Source organism: Hyperoodon ampullatus, assembly GCF_949752795.1.
Source record: "Hyperoodon ampullatus genome assembly, chromosome: 7".
NCBI classification, from domain to species: domain Eukaryota; kingdom Metazoa; phylum Chordata; class Mammalia; order Artiodactyla; family Ziphiidae; genus Hyperoodon; species Hyperoodon ampullatus.
Window position 1 is genome coordinate 36,917,785 of NC_136920.1, and position 24,951 is coordinate 36,942,735.

Sequence of the window (24,951 nt, forward strand, 5' to 3'; positions counted from 1 at the left end):
GGTCTGTTAATTTCTCAGGTTCTCATCTATAAATCTCACTAGCCTTGAGGGCTATTTGTTATAAGGTCAAATGCCCTTAATTCAAAGTGCTTGGTAAATAGTCAAGCATTAAATAAATATAAGATGCTGTGACTATTTTTTCCTTTATTTCTAAATCACACTTACTGTCCTTTACCATACTTATTGAAAGTTCAAGACTTCTATGGCTGATTGAATTTAATTTTGACTTTAAGTTAGAATCAGACTGCTTACAAGTCGATACATTTCATGAGAAAAGCATGCTATTCCTTGTTACAACCATCCTCATCGCTAATCTCCTGTATGGATTCCCCCAAAATAACAAAGCAAAACCAAAAACCACTACTCAAAAGAACAGATCATTTTAGTAACAGTAATAAGTAACTCTTATGCTTTTAATTTTTGTTACAAATTATAGAATCAAAGCCTTAAATCCAAGGGCACAGGATGATCTGCTAAGTGGTCATTCAGATATGCCTGATCTCTGTGATGTGTACCCTGACCTACTGGGAAAGACATGGTGGATCCCTAGACCCTCGTATTTTCCTCCAGAGCAGTAGAAATCTTAGTTGGGCACACAGCTGACTAGAATAAAGGCTACTTTCCTAGTCTCCCATGCAGGTAGATATGGCCACATATCTAAGTTATAGCCAATGAGATGTAAGCAGAACAATCAAGTGAATCAGGAACTTTCCTTAAGTGTCCCTTCTTCATCCTTCCCTCCATGTTTCTGCCTGGGACACAGAGCCACCCTGGACCATGTGTCTGAGGCCCACCACTAGTGATGGTAGAGTGTTGAGCTGGAGCAACCGAGTCTCTGAGAACTTTGAGGAGCAGAGTCATCAAACCAGCGCTGGACTTTCATGATGGAGAAATAAACATCTATATTCTTTAAGTCACTGATGTTTTGCTTGTTCCTGTCACTCACAGCCAACTTACGATGTTACTTTTCCACAGCTTTGTTTCCAGAGTCCCTCAACTTTCAAAAATCCTGCGTTAGGCCTTAATATTTGTTTATTTTAGTGCAATACATTTGACAAATATTTATTAGGCAACTTTCATATGCAAGATCAAGTACTGGAGAGTATGCTGTACTGAGAGAATCAGTGAGCAACTCCAACACAAGTCACACCCCTAAGATCCTTAATAGTGAAAGAAGGAGAAAGTTATAGGGTGCTTAGGATCAGTAGCTCTTAACAGAGAAACCTAATCTATCAGGGGCCCAATGTGAGGAAGGAAGGTTTGTTGGAGGATGAAACATTAGGAATGACAACTAAAAAATGAGATGTTAGGCAATGGGTAGTGAGTGGAGGTGCATTCCAGGAAAAGGAACAGTATTTCCAAAGGCCTTTGAGCAGGAAACAACATAGTGTGTTGAAAGAGGAGAAGTCAATATAGTTAGAGCAGAACAAGGGAGACACCAGATTAAGTGTAGAGGGAGTCAAGGTCTAAAATCTCTCACTCTATTCCTTTTTGTCTCTCTGTCACCTTCTGAACTATGAGAATGGACTGAACAATGAAAAAAAATGACTACAGTTCATAAAGAACAAAATTCTAGAGCCTGTTTTTCAGAATTTTCTTGTGGGTGAGGAGATGATAGAATTTAAACCCACACCAATCAAAGTATTTCCTGATTCTAGTGTTTGATTTTTTTCCCCAAAAGGAAAAACACTGAAGTAAGCAAAGATAACACTTAATGGGATCATTGTTTTGCCCTAGTTTATATAAGAATGAACAGACCAAACTAAAATATGCAAGTCATCTCTCTCAACAGAACACTGTTTGTTTCCCTCTGTTTCCAGTCCTCCTCATTTGCAAAAATAAATAAATAAATGGAACCCTCTTCTTTGACAGAAGCTGGCTTCTCAGAATTTTTTGTTTCCTACGTGAGAAAATATTAATGCATTTCACTGAACCAGTGTGTGCATACATCCTTTTCTCCATGGTACTGAGAAGAGCTGGGGAAAGCCTATTAAAAGGATTAAAATGATCCATGGAGCATACTAGAGGGCAGGTATCCCTTTTAAATTTGCTGTAATGTCCACCCACAGACTAACAGCCAACCACTGCCATTGTAGATAGCGCTCCTAGAGTGGCCTCATTTTCCAAGAATTGTTCAAATATAAGGTAAAAAATTTGCTAACCTGCTTCTCAAATAAGCCAAGCTTTGCTCTTGTTCCTCCTGTCACCTCTAAACTGTTTTCCCTGAACTTCTCAAGCCTGGCTCCTTCTCAACGTCTAAGTCTCATTTCCGATATCACCTCCTAGGAGAGGCCATCCCTTAGAGCTTTTCCTAAAATAACCCCTCCTGTTTTATGTTACATCACGTTTCCTTCTAACATTTACCAAACCCCAAATTGCCTTGTTATGTGTGCTTACTTAAAATGTATCTGTCTCTTCTAGAAAGTTACTCCTTAAAGGCAGTGACCTTGCCTTATTCACTACTCTATTTTCAGGAGCTAGAAAAGACTTTGTAGAGTATCTGGTGAATGAGTGAAACAATGGTCAGTCCTTTAAAATGAATATTATCATAATTCTCATTACAGATAACTCACAAAAGATCTTAAATAACTTGATCAAGGTTATATAGCAAGTTGATGGCAGAATCAGTTGACCTCAGGGACTCTTTTAGGCTATCAATGTTTCTTCTCTTAAATTTTTTGGGAAAAAATAATGTATCTTAAGAAAATCTTCATTTTCAAAATTCTAGTCTCTTCTTTGCCTTTTCTCTCTATTCTATTAATATCCAATCAAATCTACTTTCAAACTACTATTTACATTGTCCATCCTTTTTCTTTCTACTCTCTCTGCCACCATTTTAATTAATAGTCATATCCTATGAACAACTGGAATAGCCTCCTAATTAGTTGCATTGCCTTTAGTTTCTTCCTGCTCCTGTCTATAATTCTATATATGTCTCTCCCAGATTAATTGCCTTAAACTTCAATTTTATCATGATATCAGCATCTCCAGTTGTCCGTTGCCATCAGGTTAAAATGTAAATTTTTTGGCTTACATTCAAGGCCCTTCACAGCTGCCCCCAATCTACATTTCTCACATTATCCTCTCCTTAAATTCTCTATATGATCTCCAGCTAAACTGGCCCACTCACTATTCAAACATCTCTTGAGTTCTTCCTATTCTTCAACTACACTTATCCTATTATTCTCCAAAAAATGCCTTGCCACATTCAAATTACATTTATTTCTCAAGACACTGGAGAATTTCCACCTTCTCTTGGAAAGTTTTCCAGATAACTCCAATGTACGTGGATCCACCTGTCTCTAAATTAATCAGTACCTAGAACAGTGACCAGCTCATTGTAGGTATGCAGCAAATTTTTGTCCAGTGAATTACTGAATCTGTGGTTGAAATCATGCTCTGTCTTATGGCAGCTTTTATTTTGTCTTATTTTATTTTACCTGTATGATTAAACCTCGGGTCCCTTTCCAACTGGGTCTTTGAGATATGAGGCCATGATTCCTATTCATCTCCTTACACACAAGAAGTAATGCCTCTTGTCTAACAGATTACTCCACATGCTTTAACCAAGTGAGCCAAATGTCACATTGTATTACTGATAAACGTACACTCTCTGATTTGTTTTATGGCTCAGGATTTAACAACTACTACACATAAAACAACTGACCCTACAGATCTTATCAGAGAGGCACTTGAGATTCAAAGTATACCTCTCCTTTTTCTTCCGTGAGTATTTTACCATCATTGATACATTATGAAAGCAAATTGTCAATCTGAGGCATTTCTTGTTGGAATTCTAGCTGCATTCTTTTTTTTAACTTTTCTGATCCTCATGAAATGATAACCCACAGTTATGGTGTGCCAACAATGTAAGGACACCAAAATAGGTACCCAGGATAGAAACTAGTATAAAACAGGGTCCATACACTTCTGGGCAGCACACACAAAAGGCAGCACATACAAAAGACATACTGACCAATATCACTTCCTCTCAATACTATGTGAGTATTGTCAGTTAATAAATGTCATGGAAATTCAAAAGAAGTATGAATTAATGAAGGCTGGGACATTACAGGAAGATACCTGAAACTCTCTTCAACAACAGTGCAGTTATTTTTGAGTCCATGTACATGTCAGCCTGCTCTATACGGTCTCTACATCCTATAAATATGTAATCTGCAATTTTACTTTAATACCTTCACGTATGTTTTTAAGAGAAAGAAAAGTAGATGACATTGACAACTTGCTCTTTAATCACTTGGACGCTGATTTAACGCAATCACAAAGAGGTCTTGCATCCACTGTAGCCAAAGCAGCTACACCCAATATCTCTCTTCCACATTATCCTATTTTGTTCCATTTCTTACTAGTACATAAGAACAGCTAATTTATTTATTGATCTATGTCAGGGGTCACCAAAATATAGCCCATAAAACAAATATGACCCTCATTCTACTTTTATAAATAAAACTTTATTGGAACACAGTCATGCTTACTCATTACATATTGCCTAAGGCTGCACTTGTGCTAACACAACAGGGTTGAGTAGTTGTGACAGAAACGGTATGGCCCACAAAGCCTAAAATATTTATATCTGGCTTTTTCCTATCTTTTTCCTATCTTATGAATCTCCTGTCTGTCTCCTCACTCTCAGAATTTGAAAAGAGACTTTTGTTTACTGCTTTGACCATGACATTTGTACCTGGGACATAATAGATGCTTCATTCCTGTTGCTGACCACTCTTGGGGACTTAACAGGAGGAGTGTAAATTGTGTTAACATGGACCCAAAGCTCTGAACTCAGCTGCACATCTGGAATCACTGCTTTCTGGGTATATATGTAATGAACTCATGTAAAGAAATTTGTAAATGGCCAAAGAATACTCTGGGGAGGATTCTTGGCCCAAGAAACAGTTTTATAGAAAATGTCTTGGCCTCACTGCTGGGCTTACTGGGAGCAGAGCACTGTATTGTTTGTAGCCCTGCTATGCTAAACAAAACACGTACTAAATCACCAGGCAGGCCTGGAGCTGAGGATCTGGGTAACATTTGGAGAATAAGAGTTTAGGGTAACACATTTCTAAAAACTTGTTGATAGGAGCACCAGCCTGTGCCTTTTAATTAATTTATTTGACTCTTGTCAATTGATATTACCCAGAGGTTTTAAGAAAAACACACACAGAGACACAACAGTTGTAAAATATAAAAACACCACTTCCCATCATTCTCTTCTAGTTTCTAGGAGTAACTTACAATTTTATTCTATGTAACATTCTCACCAAAGAAACTCCTTATTAACAAGTGGAAACTCTGACCTATTGAAACCCAGCCAATTCCTCTATGCCAGGCAGATGTGTCAGAACAAGTCAACACCAACATGTCGATTTTTCGATATTCTGTTTAAGGGACAAAGATGAACGTAACAGTGTCTCAACGTTAAATAACCTATACACCAAGATAGAGAGCCTTGCCCAGTAGATCATAATATGTATTATATCCAGAAGTTTTATCAGATAGGTCTCCAGGTTGAGCTGCCCCTATCATGACCCATACACTCCTCAAGGCAATATGGGTGGATGGCATTCCTCCAATTTTACATCATTTCAATCCATTCTCCACATTATAGCCTTAGAAATTTAAAATGTAGTCTACTCAAATCTTTCCCCTTCAAAAAATTCTTATCTCCACACTGCCTTCAGGAGCTAAAGCTCTCGTAATACAGGTGGTTCATGAGTTAGCTCTGTGCATCTGCCTGCCTGTCTCCCCTTTGCTACAAGCCTCTCTCCACCCCCTCCCTCCCTTGCCCTCTGCTCTGAAGGCTGCACTTCTAAGAGTTTTGATAATGTCTTATTCTATCTCTGGCTCCCATTCCTCCCTTTCTATCTTTTTCCCTATCCTTTTTTCTCTGGCGCTTCTGAGCCTTTGTGCATGCTGTTTCCTTTCTGATTCTGATTGAAACACTCTCCTTTCTACTCTTTTTCGGCTAACCTAGACTTATTATTTGAGTCTCATTTCAGACCATTCTTTCTCCTGATAGTTCTTCCTGATTCCTGAAGTCCACATTAATAGAAAAACCCTATGATAGGTAACACTTTATTTGGAATTCCACCCCCAAATCTAACCCCCCAAAATGTTTTACCTGAAAGATTAATGAAAGGTAGAGCTCTAACTTAACTGTGATGTTTCCCCCAACATGATCTAAATTCTTCAAATCAATGTACTAAGTACAGCTTTAAGTAATCTCCCAGCTCTCTCAAGCAATTTAACTATGCATCTCTTGGATAAATCTTTAAATGCTTTGCTATTAAAAAAAAAAAACCACAGGGATTTGTTCTATTAAAATATGGAAAAAGTGCTCTGTTTAATATGACACACTAAATGTATTCTAATCAAGGACATAAGACTTGTTTTGAAAGCCTTTCACTTCAAGGAAATCAAAGACAGAACATGGATGAAGGCAAGCCAGTTGTAATAAAAAGCTCCAATGCCTAGTAATATGAGAAAACACCTGTTATTCTGGAGACATACTTGTAACAGAGTAAGTAGGCTTGCAGATAACAATATGAAGTTGCATGTAAAATAAAAATGGAGTGTTGATGTTTTTAACTGGACACGGCTGGGCAGCAAACACTGGGTGGAGGCATTTTAAGTACATCAACAGCTCCCTCACTAGCCTCTGGTTATGTGGACATTGCTGTAATCTAAGTGGTTAAAATGATGCTTGCCACCTTTCTTATAACCTGCTGTGGGTAGAGGGTCAAAAAGTGGTATCTTGGGAGTGAAGAAAATTGATCTCAGAAGTGCCAACAACAGTAGGCAGAAGAGGTAATCTTGCTTCAGAGAGAACCAAACAAGTCTCAAAGCAGGCACCCAACTCTAGGCCTATACAGACCTGGCCAGATCCGAAGCTGGTGTAGATTTCAGAAACTAAGTTTGAGGTGTGGCATTGGGTATAAGGGGCAAAGATGACTAGAATATAAGTCCCACCTGTGGAAAGGGGTTTGAATGAGGCAGGGAGAACTGAAACCTGGGAACAGAATTGGGTGATGAGACTCGGGAATGAAGATAGCTTGGCAAGCCTCCCTGGGAAAAGTTGGAGGGGCCACAGGGCTGAGATTCCTGCAGGGAATAGTGTGAGAGCAAAGTGGGACGACAAGCAGCAGACTGCAGACCCCAGGAGGAGGAAGGACGAGGGGCTTGGCCTCAGCTGGCCTCTAGGTATTTCAGCTTGCAGGTCCAATGTACAGCAAAGCTTTCTAAACTGTGCTCATCACAGCCTAGGAAGCTCTTACTGTTCTTCCAGAACCTCCTGCATTCACGGGTGAAAGGAGAGGTAACTCCCAAGAGGGGCTGTACCCACCAAATGATAAAGCTCAGCTCCAAACTCTTGCTTTGGGCATGATAGGGTCTCTGAGAAATGCCTCCAGGAAGCAAGTCTTGAGCTTGATTTTAGTGCATTTCACTTCAATTAAGACAATGTCCCTGTTGTCATTCTATGTCTGTATTTGAAAGAAAACCAAGAGACCAGAATGGGGATCCCACCCCCAAAACTTGGCAAAGTATGATCTCTTCCTCTACTTATCTTCTTAGGGGAAAGAGGGAAGGTAAAGAAAAGGAGAGAAGAGAATTCTGCACTGTTTTTAGCCTTCCCAAAGGAGACGTTAACTGCCTGCAAAAAGAACTAGCTTGCCAGCTCCATTGCAAACCTCCCCTATAAAAGCCACAAACCTACTGAAATCATACCAACTTCATATATGTTCTATAGAGATCCACCCTAAAATGTGAAGCACTGTGATGAGGGTTATCAGATAACTACATTCCTGACTTTCTAGTTCAATACCCATGCCCTTTTAAAATACATGTATGAAAAATTTAAAAAAAAAAACAGAAAAGCAAAGAGAGGTGTGGCAATTTTAAGTCGTGAAAAGAACACAGACATCCATGTTCTTTGAACAAAGAAAACCTGTCAGGAAACATCTTCCTCTTTAACCAAGTGACATCTGAAAAGTCAAAAGGGAAACTTCACACCCAGCTAGGAAGAGTGGTTCGGTCAATTTTGGTGATAGATGGGGGTCAAGGCTGTCGTAGTCAGATCAGAGCAACGGATTTAAGTTTCACATTCATTTAGCAGTAAGTTGCTTCACAGGTCATGATGCAACGACTTTCAACAGGTCCAAGGAAAGTTCTGTGTGGTGTTTTTCTGCCACCCAACACAGTCATGTGCTCTGTTGTTCTATAACATTTTCAGGTTCATTGAGGAGATTTTAGAAGTGGTTCTAAGGGAACTCATCTCCTTCTCCTGGTTGTCAATTACTAATATAGATAATCAGTTAAGTTATACTTCATTGTCAGAATTATCAGTAGTGTGTGACCAATTATTTATATAATTAAGCATGATCTTTATAAAGAAACACAGCTTACAGAGGAACTATATCCTTGAAATTTCTAAAAGTTCTTTGCACATGCCTCATACTCGTGCATTTGGTGAATGAGTGCAGAAATAAATTACGGATAAGTGGATGCATTCAACAACACTTTTTCTGAAATCTAAACTAGTTCTCATAAAGTAGTTTCAAGATATATTCATCCTGTTTAAAGAAGAATTGACAAAATGGATCTTTTCTAACAGTTATTTGTTTATGTGAAATAGATAAGACTTACTCAAGTAAGCTATTCTTTCTAGATCATAATTATTAATACTTAAAAACTAAAAATGAGCTAATATTTCTGTCTACACTGGAAACCTCATGGCCTCAAATTCAAGTCCTATCCCATTCCTATCCCCTGTATCTTTTCTTATACTGAAGTAATAAATCACACGTGTTACTTAAAGTACTACTGATATATCTGGAGGTTAGATATGGTGTCAGGAGCAGAAATTTGGCAAAGGTCCATGGGGTTCCATGTGTTAAACCACACAGGGCAATTTGTGCTATGGGAGTAGGATGAAATTATAATTTCAGAATTAAATATTCTGAAATTATATGGTGTTTCATTTTTATTCCATAAGTGTATTATTTTAAATATTTTAAAGCAAAGGCTAAAATGATATTGCATACAGAAGCTAAACTCAGGTTTATACTTTCAAATAATTTAAATAATAAGCTCAATGAAGGAACACACTGGAGTATGGGAATTACACTAAGAAAAGACAAAAATTACTAGGTTACTGCCTGCCACCTATCCACAATAAGCTCCAGATTGCCAGTTTTACAAACTGCTACAGGAACACCAAAGGAGAAGCAGCATTTTAATAACTCACCAAAAACAAACAAACAAAAGGAATAAAAAACCGGTAAAAGATTCACTTTTGGATGCCCAACTTCCCTCATTTGATGGGAGGCCAAGGCTCCACAGTGAAAGCAAAGTGGAGAGGTTTTCCCCTAAGTTTTTAAATTACTAAATCATTACTTAAATTATCTAAGTAATTACCTTAAACGTCTGCTTTGCTTTGGCTGTGGAGACATAGTCACAACCATGAAGACCCTACTGAAACAAGAAGATATGAAGTTCATAAAGTGTTCTCCGTCTCCACTGCAGAAAGGAACACGAACGTTACCTGAAAATGCAAACTGTGATCTTTTGTGATGAGATTAAAGAAAACCTTTACTTTCAAGTTATAATGACTATTCCTATATTTCTTCATATCTTATAGTCAAGGGAAATTTTATTGCCTAATTATCTACATTAAGTGATAACTAAAGCATACATAGTCTGAGAATTGTAGACTGTTTTAGTCATTCACATTTTAAAACACAAATGTTTAGAACTATCCATTTTCTGGGGTCCTTTGTGGTCTCTTGTTCCTTTCTGAGTTCTTACTATAACAATAAGAGATACATGTAAGGAAATAATATTTCCCAAAAAATAAACATCAAGTCTGTGTCTCGATTCCACAAGTGAAATATACCAGGCTCTAGAGAGTGTTTCATGAAACTGTAGAGAAAATTGTTAAGTAAATGAAGTGTTTATTTTCTGTACAAAACTTCCTATTTTCGGGGAATATCCTGCCATCTTGATCTTACTTCCCCACTTACTTGGCCTATTGCTTTTATTCAAGGCCTTACCATTGTATTTCCACTCAGAAAATTGTGACATGTGGGTACACTACCACTTCCTTCTGTTGTAATTAAAAAGGTATTTATGCAGTGTTCTAATCTCACAATGGTCACATACTCACAGTGAGATGCCTAGTTTATCTGAAAGGTCATTGGTTGAAAGTCCTTCAGTCAGAATTGAAGGACATATCCTAGATTCTCAGCTTAAGCGTCAGGGTTCCAAAGTAAATTTATCCTTGGGAAACATTCATTTCCCTTCCCATGATTAGATAGTATTATGGTGCTGTAACTTATTATTCAAGGCTATCTTCCATTTTATCCTTAGAATATTTCATCTTTACCTTTCCTCTAGCTGATATTATAATTGTGTTATCCACCAGTTCTATGGATGCTGTACATGAAGAAAGACCTTACTCAATCCTTGGTGCCAGGATGTCAGTTTAAAAACCCAGGCTTCTTTGGAATTCTTTCAGTGCTCATTGGAGGATTTCTCTTTGTTATAAGACATTGAGTAAATACAGGAGATAGATGAGCTTTCCAAGGTTGGATATGAGACACACTCCACTCTTGGCTTCTGAGAACACTTTTGGTTCCTTGTCATGTTGGTTGTAGATTGTTAGGGAACTTAGAAGAAGGTAGAAAGACATTTTGTAAACATTACCATGGGAGAGGGATTTTTTGACATATACATTTTGGTCCAAAGTGCCTCTCTGTGCAAGGCTGAAGCCTACCTTAGCCTTAGGTAGATAGGGTAATAAAACTCCTAAGGTTCTGGGTGCCATATGACTTTCCATAATTTTTCTATTAGCCCAAGACTTCTAAAGACCATGATTATCTAAAGCGTCCTAGACCAGGTAACATTATCATGGCTAACACACTGGTGGATGATGACAAATTAATGTGTTACTATTTGTCTGGGTGTTGCAGTTTGGGAATGGGATCCTTGGAGACGTTATGCCTAATGCCAAAGTTAGAAGAGAATTTGAAATCCCAGGTCTGCCCTTTACCTGCCTTCAAATGAGGCCTCAGAGAGACTATTCAATCATCTCTCCCCCACATGTTCTATGAGGCTGGATTTCAAGAAAAATATGACAAGTGACCATGTTTAGAGTAAAAGTTAAAGACTGTTAACTAAGGTGTCAGTTTCTGTGAAAATGAACCAAAAAAAATTATAGAGTTAGTTTTAAAAAAAGAGAGAGGGCTTCCCTGGTGGCGCAGTGGTTGAGAGTCCGCCTGCCGATGCAGGGGACACGGGTTCGTGCCCCGGTCTGGGAAGATCCCACATGCCGCGGAGCAGCTCGGCCCGTGAGCCATGGCCGCTGGGCCTGTGCGTCCGGAGCCTGTGCTCCGCAACGGGAGAGGCCACAACAGTGAGAGGCCCACATAACGCAAAAAAAAAAAAAAAAGAGAGAGAATGAGAAAGCCCTGTACATGGTGATAGCTCAAATAATTATAATTTTTCCATGGAGTTTATAGTGCCCTAAAATGTAGCTGTATTACAAGCTAGGTTATAAAACCTCTGGACTAGAGAGAAGGCATTTCTCCATAATAGCCAAGAGCTTTGGAAGAACAAGTTGTGAGTATAGTGCAGGAGAATTAGAAGTTGGCAAGAGAAGCTAGTATGTAAAAGGAAATGAATATAAGAGAAAGCTGCAGCTAGGAGAAGAGTGATTTATTGCTGATGTTATTTTTGGAGAAACAGGGCAAATATCTCTAAATAACTCACAGTGATTTAAAATTTTTTTTGGTAACGTCAGGATTTTCATTATAGTAAAGCAAATTGAGTATATATCCTATTGAGTATATATCCTAAGGCCAATATTAAACCCAAATTCTTATACCTTGTTCCTCCCAAAATCTACACAAAGATTTCCTTAAGATCTTAGTATGTTTCTAACAAGATGGCAGGAAGTGGCAGAATATATCCTAAACAACATATAACCAAGCTTCAGATGAAAATGTTAATACTAATAAGAGCGGAACACACCATTCCAGTGAATGAAAAGTTGACGTGAATCAGTAAGATTCCTGAAATAAAAGTCTTGGCAGTTAGGTGATGAAGTCACCTGCTGGGTCCATAACCAAGATTCCATGTTTTTACTGAGGAACTGAAATTCAAAATGTCAAGTATTAGAAGAGAAAGACAAGGCAAGGTCTAACATGACCAAGTCTGCAGAAATTTAACTCACTGATTTTATGAAAAAGATACCACTAAACAAATGAGCTCTAATTTATTATAGTCAATGTTGTAATGACAAAATTGCTACTATGCTTGACTACATTCAGTACAAACTCAAGATGGCCACAGTTGCAAAGTATGTTTCTTAATGAATCTGGCTGCATCCTGTTTATGCAGCTTGAGCCCTTGGAAGGATTACATACAATTTATAATGACAGACATTTCACAGGTTTGTTCTCTGGCTGCTAGAAGACTCATCAATAATTCAAGAACACAATACCCTTTGTGTATAATTGTTCCATTTCTTTCCCTTTTGCAAAAAATCATTCAGATTTCAATCATTAAAAAATCATTCACATGTATACCAGCATAGAACATGTAAACCAAGAAATGTTCTTGTTGGGAAGACTACAAAAGGAAGAAAGAAAAATCTTATAAACTTTACAATTTCATATTATTATGTAACACAAGGCAAATGATTCTTAAATCAAAAACATAAGGAACAACAAAGGGTTTTCATTTATGCTAAAATTTATAAAAATTAAAACTTCAAAGGGAAATTTTATTGTATGACATTTTAAATATATGGAATTATTATATAAAAATTATAATATGATTTAATCCTGGATCAATCACTTACTAGCTGGATTACCTTGGGAAAGTTGTTAAACCTCTATTATCTGCAGTTTCCTTATCAATAAGATATGTAGATTAACAATCACACTGATTTTTTTAAAGAGTAGTGATAAAAAAATGACAATGTATAAGTAAGTGTACTTTACAAACCATATAAAAGTAAGAAATACTCTAGCCTCCATCAAGTAACACGATAAGAAAAAAATGTTATTAAAAAATTACTCAAAACTTATTTTTAGGGAACTTGCTTCAAAAGCATTAATTGCCATGCCAAAAATTTTCAGTTCATACTTTGTAATAAGTCTAATTTAGTCCCTTTAATAAAAATATTAAAAGTTACAAAAGGCAATTTCACCTCCCTACTCCACCATAGTATATTCAGAAAATCCTTTCATATATAATCAAATTAAGGGGATTTAATCTTAATAACATAAAAGCAAACTGGAAATGGAAATATATAATTGCAGTAAATTGAGAATATTCCTTAGTTTGTTCATTCATCAAATAAATTGTTGCTTTTCAAGTATGGTCAATATATGAAAAAAAAAAAATCAATAACTATGTTGAACAATGTGAAAGCCATCCTGGTTTTTCTGAATTGTTTGGTGGGGGGGTTTGTTATTGTTTTATAAGACTGTTTCCTGGGTACTCTCTTCTGTCTCTCTAACAGGGACTGGCTATTAAATTCCATGTTTTACCAAACCACACCAGCAGAGGAATAAGCAAATTAGGAGCTGCACGTTAAGTACAGGTCAATCATTAGTGGATGTTGAAACGTTGATCAGCAAGACTCACAACACCACAGGCCAAATGACTAGATAGTCTGAAATAGAATGAATAGCATATAGTTAAGATCATGGGCTCTGAAATCAGATATACTGAATTCAAAGAAAGGTTTTGACTCCTACAGCTGTGTGACGTTTGGCAAGTAATTAACTTCCTAATACTGGTTTCCTTATTGTTAAAATGGAGATAATAATTGCACCTATCTCAAAGAGTTGTGAGGACTAAATAAAAGAATCCAAGGAAAGTACTGAGAAAAGCACCTGACACACAGAAAACAATCCATGAGTGTTAAATCGTATATGTAAAGAAATGTAGACAAAATAAAAGATTAATTTTTCTCACAAACTTCTTGATAAGGAATTCAAATCTCTGGCACAGAAAAATCAACTTGAGATCTCCTTTAAAATAAAATATGCCGGGCTTCCCTGGTGGCGCAGTGGTTGAGAGTCCGCCTGCCGATGCAGGGGACACGGGTTCGTGCCCCGGTCTGGGAGGATCCCACATGCCGCAGAGCGGCTGGGCCCGTGAGCCATGGCTGCTGAGCCTGCGCGTCCGGAGCCTGTGCTCCGCAACGGGAGAGGCCACAGCAGTGAGAGGCCCATGTACCGCAAAAAAAAAAAAAAAAAAAAAAAAAAAGCCAAATCATTGGACTTATTTAACTCTCTAAATTGTGCTTTTTCACTACACACACACACATGTGTACATACATACAAATACATGCATATACCACTATATAAGATGTGTATATATGAAACAAATTTATATTAATGTCAGGAAGGGTATAGCAATGCAGAAATTGGGAATGCAGATCATAGGACCTGTGCATTTCCTCAATGAAGCCATTTAATTTTTCAATGCTTCTGTAAGTTTAAATAATTTTGATTTGTGGCTAGTGAAAAAAATTGTCCATTTATTCCAGATGCAGTGGACTGGCAAAAGAAAATGATTCAAGGTGGAATAGAGTCACACATGTATTGTACAACTTAAAGGCATGCTAAACCTTGCTAATTCAGTTGGAGATGAATAAGAATGCTTATCAGTTCAGGTAAAAGGAAGACACAAAATTTTAAAAATCTACTCATTGCTAAGTGGCTAATAATGGTAAATTCTCAGGGAAAAAGGATTTTGGGTTTTGAGCTCTCATTTATTTATTGTTCTTCACACTTGATGTACTTCCTAAAAATTCAACGGGAAGAGAATAAGTGAACTCTCTAACTTAAATAGGAATATGGAAAGTGGCCCAGATACATTACTCTTTCCATTCTTGTAAGAGATATCAAATTGCATTTTTTCTTGCTTTCAAATTTGGTGTCAAATGTAGTGTTGGGTGTAATCTTGGACAAAGTCTAGTATAATTTTTTCTATGTTTAAAGGTTTTCATTCTTAAGGAATAAATCTCAGAAAGGCAACATCCCATCAGCTGATTTTTTTTTACAGCGGTGGTGGATCACTTTGTTTATTTTGCATTCATCCAAGATATATGCCTTTCTCCGAAAGAAGAGGTTAAGAAGACATTAACATTTGCAAAGTCCTTTGAGAGATGTGTTACCGAAGTGTAAATTATATCCTATTAGACCAGCCTTATTGAACATGAATAAATTACAAAGAAATGAGTGTCTTTAATAGAGCAAAGGTATTATTAAAAAGAAATCTGAATTTAAAGAGTTTGAATATATTTAAAATTTTGAATATGCTTGCTTTTCCTGAATTAGTGTTCAGTTTTGAGGCAGTTGGGCAAAGAAAGGTACTAAGTCTGGAAATATTCATGTGCTAGTAACAGCCATGTTTCTCTCATCATGGGTTAGAGCACTATAAATGTTTTGAGATTTTACATATATCAGAGGCAAACATAGCCATAATTTTCCCTAGAAATGAATATAAGCCATTAGATAGTTTTGAAATCATAATCACTGCTCCCATAAATTGCTAAATTAGATGAAATATTTATATCCTTGTTATTCAAAAAAAGTGAATTTTCAACATTCAACTGCTGAGTAATGGCTGTTTGTGCAATGTTTCCACTAAGATAAATGAAAGTTTTACTCCTTGCTACTCGTTTAAAACTCCTTTGCATTTCTACACAAGAGCCCATTTTTCATTACCAGGAAAGGTATGCAATTTGAACCATGCAACTTTTTATTCACAGTAAATCAATATGTGTCATAAGTGCAGAAAAGAAAGTAATATTACTCGCTATCATTGGACCTTCCCTTAGAGCAAGTCCTAGAAGACATTGCCAGGTTGGGTTGCTATAGCAACAGAGCTCTGGTACCTCTCTTGCTTGCCTTGTTATAGTGAGTTGATTTCTACCACACAGATATAACCCAGAAGAATTTTTATGGTAAAGAAGAAATTACAAAGAATCAACAGCAATGTGGGTGACTTTTCCATTGATCTGCGATGATTTAATTCAGAACTAGTATAATGACTCTATAACATTTCAAAGCCCTTTGCTGACTTCCAATTAAATTATTCATTGCCTTTTCCTTAGGCCTCTTAAGTAGTCAGGTTTCTTAAAATGTGAAGGAAAAAAAATACCCAGACCCTTTAGAGTGTTAGCATGAAACCTGATATGGTTTTACCCAACTATAAAAATCTGCTATTAAAATGTTTTGAAATAATATTAATCCACTTAAAAATATCAACAATTAGTAAGAAGACTCAAGAAGACTATACTGGCAATATAAAAAATTATCTTTTGACTTCTTCTAAAATGTTATCAAGACAGAAAATAATATATATTATTTTCTTATATAGGCCATATAAGCCATTTTGAAGAGTGTCTGACATACAAGTAAACATCTAATAAATATTGTTATAATTTTATTACTATCACAATACAGTCAAGCAAACAAATTATATTATTTTCCTTATATTACATAGCACTATTGATTATGCAATTGTAATGCCCTTTGTATTCTGAATATATGTAAAGTAAAAATGATATAAGGAATACACTACTATACAGTTGAGCCTTAAACATATTGTAAAAAGTTGCAAGTCCTTTTTAGAGGACTAACTAACCTTGTGAATAAAAGTCTGCATCTAATGGACATGCCAAAGGGAAGCTGCTTGGAATGGAGTGTGTTATGGGTTTGGGAGTCAGGACCTAGATTGTGTATCATGCTATTTACTTGAGACCTTAACCTAAGTCTTTGTCTTTTTACCTGTAACAAAAGGATAAAAACATTTTCCCAGCTGAGTGGTAGAGGATTCAGTGAGACAATGTATATAAAGCACCTGTTACAATGCCTGGCACAAACGATACTTTTAAAATTTTAGCTGCCTTTCATTTAAAGTTTTCCAGTCATTTCCTTGAATCATAATTTCCAAATGGAACTTATAGGTAAAACTGAGTATAAATTCAGTATTTCTTAGAAGTACTTTGATATACATGGATTTTAATTCTGGAAAATGTAGAAAACTTTCATTTCCATATAATTCTATGTTACAAATTATTTTTTAATTGATTTGATTGATAATGTCTTTCCCAAAGTATGTTTTCATGACCCCCTAGCCCAGGATAATGCTCTGGGGAAAAAAAAAAAAGGTGGCAGAGGGACCATTTCTACAGTCAGATACATTTGGAAAATGCTACATAATACATCTCATTCTAGTGATTAATAGATCACATTAGTATATTCAACCCTCCAAGAAATCCCAGATAACCCCAGATAAATAAATCAGTATTGCTTAGTGGTAAAGAGCGTAAATTCAGGAGTTAGGCTTTTGAACCTCACTTTCATCACTTATTCCCTTATAACTTGGGAAGTTACTCAACCTCTGTGTTTCTCAGCTGTAAAATGGGAATGGCAACAGTGCTTCCCACACTGCAATGAGAGGTTAAAGTGAGATATATCACGCCTGCTCAGACAGAGGCTGAGTCAATTATCAATAATAAGAGTTATTAAAGAAGCCTGTTTAAACCCATTACTGTGACCCTTCTTCTTTATGAATAATATTTTTGAACATCTTCTGGAACTATAATTCCTTGGAACACGCTTTGAACAATGCTAAAATTAGGGTAGTGGTAAATTGTAATTAATTAAAAAATTATTCATCATATTAGTGCCCAAAGCAAGTAGCAGCAAAAAAAGTCAGCTACTTCACAACATGTGACCCCACTGGCTTGCTCTCATGCTTCTACTATCAGAACACTAGATCAACTGTGTTAAGTGTAAAGATCTTACCCCCATGGATGTTCTATTCATTAGAGCCATTTACACCCATTTCATGCATTATCACAGATCAGTTTATTGCATAATATTAGATTATTTGCATGTCACTAACAATTGAGCCTTAAAGGAAAGAGATATTAAATGATTAAAGCCTTAATGACTAGCAGAGAGAAAACTAAGCATATGGCTTACTCATGGGGTCTACAAAGAGAAGGGACATTATTAAGATGTTTACACATTTCCTAGTGCTAACGGAAAACAACTTGAGTGAGTTTTCAAAATGGAGAAATAAAATAGTAAAGAACAACAAGGAAAGGTGAGAGGTTCATCCCAGGAAAAATATGGTACAAGTTCACAACAAAATGCAAAGCCCTCCCTGGTCTAGACAACACCATGGCTCCAATGAACTTCCTTACCCTTGTCCAGAAGATCGGAAGCTTAGGCAAAGGGCCAGAAAAATGAGCAGTCAGCTGATTAATCTGACACCTTTTAGAAATCCTTTTATTTATTCTCACATTTGCAATTGTATCAGGTTGCTGACTTCTTTTCTTTTAAAGAGTTCTTATTTTTCATCATCAGAAATAAATGCAAAACAGAAAAAAATAATTCACTCATAATTTAATGACCTCTGAAAATTAAAAACCATTTTCAATTATTCCCGTTCACTTCAAGTCTTATTCATAATTATACATCATTTCTACATGTGTACTTTTATATGTAAACACAATTTCAAAGTCTGTTTTTTTTTCCACTTAACATTATATCTTCAGTTTCTTTCTCACAACGATACAGAGAAGACTTCAAAATGATCATTCCTAGTACCTGAATGGTTATATTCTTCCATGATCAAACATGCAAGTGATTTCCAATTGTGCTGTTATATTGATACAACAAATCTCTTCCTTCATATAGTTAGTTCTTTCTTTTAGATTAGTGGTTTCAAACTTTAGTATGCCTCAGAATCACCTAGAAGGCTTGTTAAAGCACAGGTGTTTGGACCCCACCCCCAGAGCTTCTGATTCAATAGGTCTGGGGTGAGGCCCAGGAATTTGCATTTCTAACAAGTTCCCAGGTTTTTCTGGGAACCACTTTTAAAAATTACTGTTAGATTATTTACATGGAATATTATCTTTGTTGCATTGGCGTTGACAAATCAAATAGTATAGACATTTTCATGGCATCTAACACATATTTCTGGAAACCTTCCTACAAGCTTATTCAGCTTTATATTGTCAAGTGACTTCTCAATACTTGAAGCATGGGTAGATACCAACTAACTGAATGAACAAAAGAACAAAGGAAAATTCTTACTTCTCTCCTCCTCAAAATCATAACATTAGGATGAGGTTCATCTATTTACATTTCAAAGATACACAGCATGGCTAAATAGTAATATCTAAATCTCTGTTACTACAGACATCAGCAAGGAGATTTTATCATCACTCAAAAGTCAGTGAAAAATAGCTGTTATATTTAAACCTTGGAAGAGAGTAAATCTGTATCTGTACCACACATTTAGAAGTTAGCTGCATTTAGCTTTGTCCACCAGATAGCTCAAAAGCAATGTTGTTCATTGCAAGGTGCAGGGCAAAAATCTGGCTATGAGAAATTGTTTGATAAACTAGAAACAAGAGAATTCCCACTTTAGCAGGGGATTATTAGCGTATTTGCCTAAAAGCCACTGTCAGAAATCTTGGAGGTTTCCCCTTGTACTAAAGGATTCTTTATATTATATATAATATATTCTTTATATTCTTTATATTGAGATTACTCCTTCACCTTTAAATGGAGACCTGTGCATATAAACAAACATGTCTACATGAGAATATAGATGCATCTACATAAGTAACATTAGATAGCCATGTATGCAAAGTATCTACATATGCTTAGCAAAGATATCATCTGCAGAAATGTCTTCTGCACTCTTTCTCTGTAATCTGCACACATTCTTAATTTTTTCATTCTTTTGTGTTGTTATTGTGTTGATTTGAATGCATAATGAGAAAATGTGTTCATATATATGATAAACATAAAAACATACATAAGTCAAGTCATTGGGTGTTGTCAACAAACTTTGGAATTTGGTTAGACATAAAATTGTTAACTCTGGCTCACGTTAAGAAGAGTAAATCAGGAGTAATTGTGTTAGATAGAGACTTATTAATAGAATCATGTATTTATGACTCTCCAAGGGATAGTGTTTTCTATGTCAGTGTTTTTTTGGTGATTGTGCTCTCTTTATTTTATTTTTTTTAAACAGTAAGCAATTTATTATAATGTTAAAAATAAACCTGCCATACAAATCAGGCTTTGCATTCCTAGGTATTTACCCAACAGAAATTAAAGCATATGCCCATACAAAGATTTATACATAAATGTTCATAGCAGCTCTATTTGTAATAATCTCTAACTGGAAACAACCCAAATGTCTTATTTGACATAAGTGAATGAATGGACAAATTTTAGTGTATCCATATAATGGAATGCTACTTAGCAATAACAATAAATTATTAACACAGGCAACAACATTGATGAATCTTAAAATAATTATGCTGAGTGAAAAAAGCCAGAAAATAGAGTGTATACTATAGAATCCCATTTATATATATATATATAAACCTTGATAAAATGCAAACTAGTGTGTTCTCTTTAACTAAAAGTAAGTCAACATTCTTAATAGCTTGAAAGGACCCTAAATTGTTTTTTTGCATGGATAGGTTCATTATGACCACAGGAAGACATGGCTGCTCTCAGGACGGACAGAAAACTAGGAGACAGATGCTAAGATATCGTATATATTTCATTTTATGAAATAATATGCATAAATGTATCCACTTACTATGTACTATGTTGTAAATATGACTATATTTGGAAGTCTTAGCAAAGAGGACAAAGTTTAAAATGCGCCAATGTTAAAAATGCAAACTTAAGAAACCCAGAACAGCAACGCAGATACCATGAGGCAATCATTCCCCTAGTGTGTCTGAGAATTTGACCAAAGGCACTCTCTACTTAATTCGGGTGTTCAAAGAAACTTAAAGTTAAGATATTAGCAGCAACAACCATCTAACTATCATTTGAAAATCAATACCTCTGAGTTTTTTTGACTAATAACTGCCAGTTCCTTATAATGTGTTAGTGCAGAATGACAATCAATTAAATATAGCCCCTGCCACAAATCCAAAAGTACTGGCCAAAGTGTGCACACATCAATGAGACATTTCTAGTTCATCCATTTAGTGCAGAGAAAAAAATAGGGAAAAATGTGTGTTGAAAGGTGCATATGGCCTGCCTGTGAAATTTCAATTCCTGAACTCCAGGGAATGAGAGGTAAAAAGTCTCTAGGGATAACCAGATACAAGAAAAGTTTTGGTAGAATCCCTTTACTCCATCAGGGTAGAAATGGGCCCCAATTCTTATCAATGGACAAGCCAAAAGATAAGAATTGAAATGAAAATATATTAATGGATATTTTCCTTTTTTGACAAACAGTTTCTTTTGCAATTTAGACAGTAATGGATTCTTTCTTTTTAAAAAATTAAGATTGAAAAAAAATGGGTTAATTTTAAAGTGAAATCTGAAAAAATAGTACAAGTTAAAAAAATTTTTTTATTGTGGTAAAAGTCACATAATATAAAACATACTAGTTTAACCATATGTAACTGTACAGTTCAGTGGTACTAAGTACATAAAAAAATAAAATAAATAAAATAAAATAAAAAAGAAAAACTGATGGGGCCTGAACTAAGGCTGTGGCTCTGGAGAAGAGGTAATTAGAATGGTTGCTTCACTCGAAACTGATGAGATTACAAGAAGGTAGGAGGGTTTAAAAAAAGAACCAAAGGAGAACAATAAAAGAAAGTGTTGTTATTCCACAGGCAAGGTCATGCTCCTCTGAGATCTTTAGCCCTTTGTTGTGGGAAATGACTGAATGGGCCCTTTGGTTACACAAATGTAAAATAAAAGTATGGTCTCTCCACCAAATGGGGAAGTTTCCACCAAAAAAAAAAAAAAGTACAAATTATATGTGGATGGAACAAAATGAGAAAAAGTGAATGACTAAAATTCACTAAAACACTATTTTAAAACATCTATCACAGCAACATGATGCTATAACTTGCTGGGCCAATCAGTGAATAACCACATTACAGTCAGTTCTCTTACTGAAGGCTCTCCTGGCACTGTAGAAGCATGAAACTGCACATTATATTCTACTGTGGTAACTGATATTAAATTCAAATGCTATCTCTAAGGAATTTGATGCAATTTTCTTCAGTAAAGTGAGTCTCAATTCCTTTATAAACAATACATGCATAGATTTCACCAAAAGGAAACTATTTACTGAAAAGAAAAATGTAACATCAAAAAATATTTTAAATGTTAAATATGATACACTTATGTTATTCACAAATATAGACATCAAATTCTTTGACAGTTGGCTAAATATGGAAGACCAGATACAAATAAATGTATGTAATATATATTTTTGCCTAAAGATATTAGGTTACATTAGAGGGAAAAACATCTAATTTATTAATCATGTGTTTTGTCAACACTTCCATTATAAAAAAGAATAATTGTTTAAATAAATAAAACCCTATGTTTTGATTCTAAGCTCCAGGGCTTAATAGTCTCAAGAAGCCTGAGCTTCAGTTGAGAAAGGCCAACTTAGTAAAATTTAAAAACATCTGTGGAGGTACTACTAAATCACCATTTATTAATGTGTTAAAGCAAAAGCAGGCTGGTTGGCTAAAATAAACATGTTATCCTTGTAACAAAGAACAATAAGTGATGACTGGGCCAATTGTCTACTCTAGGGGGGCCATTCTCCTAAACTGGTTCTCAAACCCCTAATAATAACATATCATTATATCCCTTTCATTGCCTTTCCAAAGCAAAATAGCAATTATTACCTGAACATTTTTGTTAGATCAATAAACACTGACCTAATGTTAGATTAAAATACAAAACGATTGACATTATTTTTGAAGGCTAATTATAATTAAACTTTTCTTTAAATTAAATCTTGTAGAGCCTTAAAAAATTGTCATACAAATAACTTTCAGTCAAAAGTGGTCATTAAAAAGAAAACTTTACACTGGAAAAAATTTCTACTGGGTCATCACTGATTTGAGTATGTTAAGAATGTTCTTTGATTGTATTAGATGTACACATCCAAATTATTCAGCTCTACAAAATAAAATAAAAAGGAAAATATTTTAACTTATTCAAATGACAAGACAATATAGCTTCTCAGAATCATAACCTCTATTCTTTAGGAAATGACTAAAAATAAGATAGAAGGACTCATACTTATTAATTGCAGATTTCTAGGAGTATATCAGTGCTTTATTTTTCACTTTCTTATTTTTGAAAAGAAGAATTCCTGGTCTCAGAAAAAGCAACAAATATATTTTGAGAGGTTAAATTCTCTTGATTATTAACAAAACAGATCACAGCCTGAAATGTTACTTTATTGAGCCAATAATTACAGTCAAGAATTGTTCATGACATCTAGTCAGATTTTTAACTAGGATGATTGTAAAATGGATAGAGGCCACCAAACCATTCATTGGCACAGGCCCACGTTTCTTTATTCTAACCCAGAAAACCAGTAAAAAAATGGCAGTCATCATTTAACCATGCCGTTGTAATGAGTTTTGACTGTCCTCACTCTGGTTTACAACCCAAACTTTTTGAAAAGTCATGTTCAAATAATTTGAAAGTTATCAGGACCTATAGGTTAATCATTTCCTAAACTTGAGATATGGAAAACCAGGGCAGAATACTGTTTTTATTACCCATTGAGGTGGATTTTCTTCCTTTGAAACTAAATGCATAGACAAAAAAGGAATTTGTTTTCTCTTCTTTTCCTCATTCTATTTGATTGCTATGATCTGTTTGGGGTATACATTTGTGTATACGTAAAAAAAGATAAAGTTCTATTTATTTAGCCCTCAGTGATAATTATGTATGATAATAAAAAATTTTCATACCTCATGTCTTCAAATCCAATTGTAAGCACCATAAGGGAAGTTCCTGCTGAGTTACTGGTCATATTTTCCCTGTAACCTGGAACTTAAGTCCTGTATATGCTCTGAAAGGACAAGCTGTCAAGTGAAAAGTAAAACTTTACCCTAATGAAGAGGATCTTCTCTCCCACTCGGTATCTTCCTTGCGAGAGCCTCTCCACACAGAACTTGCTCGGGCATTTGCAAGGAGGATCTTCAGAAATCCGTTTCACCTGAAATAGAAGAGTAGGCAAGTTCATTCTCCTTAATCAGGTTGCCTTTAGATTAATTTGTTCCATGGGTTCAAAGGCCCCTGAACCATTAATGCTTTTAAGTTTGTTCTATATCAGACTATGGACACGATGTGAGCATAGACATATCACATTAAATCTTAACTATGTAAAGGTCAGGCCCTGAAGGCACTTTGTGACGGTCAATAGCTGCACTAAGGCATAAACTGGATGATGACAATGATAATGATGCTGGAGGATAATCACAAGCAAATCAACTGGCAGTGTAGGGATGACGAACTGGGTTCTCATGTCTAGAGGATTAAAAAGATCATGTACATTGGATTGTCAAGATAAATATATTGAGAACTAGAATACAAGGCACATTAACATAGTCTATTATGATGAGGAAACATATAGACATAGTCTATATGTTTCCTCATCATAACTTTAATATTAATTTTACTCATTTTCAAAATAAATGAGAATTTAAAAATTATTATTTAAAAATGAGACTATTTCACCTTATTTTGAATCCTGAGACTTTCTTTAAGGAGTCATCTCTAATTCATCCAGACTAATCCAGCAATTCACTCCTCAGTAATTCCCACCTGCCAAAACCTATTTCTGTAGCAGTATCTTACAATTTATATGTATTTTATAGAATCCATGTCTGAATATCAGATTTTCCCTATTTTATCTATCTCTGTACTCTTTACAAAACACATACACTAAATGATAAGTGCATAATGCTTATAAATAGTTGTGACTATTAAAGACAACATATAGTCCATGATTTTAGGAATAAGGTTTATTTATTTATGTTTTCCTTGGTTGGGAACCTGCCATGCTGTGTCTCATAACTGTCCTCTC

General features: G+C 35.5%; 1 protein-coding gene across 1 annotated transcript in view; it reads right to left on the bottom strand.

Moving 5' to 3' along the window:
- GAS2 (growth arrest specific 2) overlaps positions 1 to 24,951 on the bottom strand; it is a gene marked incomplete at its 3' end in the record, with an annotated part of 116,525 nt that overhangs the window by 27,533 nt on the left and 64,041 nt on the right. Inside the window, exons 7-8 of the mRNA XM_079707690.1 lie at positions 23,974 to 24,081; positions 9,433 to 9,486 (exon numbers count right to left, since the gene is read on the bottom strand). Coding sequence (XP_079563816.1) covers positions 9,433 to 9,486; positions 23,974 to 24,081 — 162 coding nt within the window. The remainder of the gene's footprint in view (positions 1 to 9,432; positions 9,487 to 23,973; positions 24,082 to 24,951) is intronic.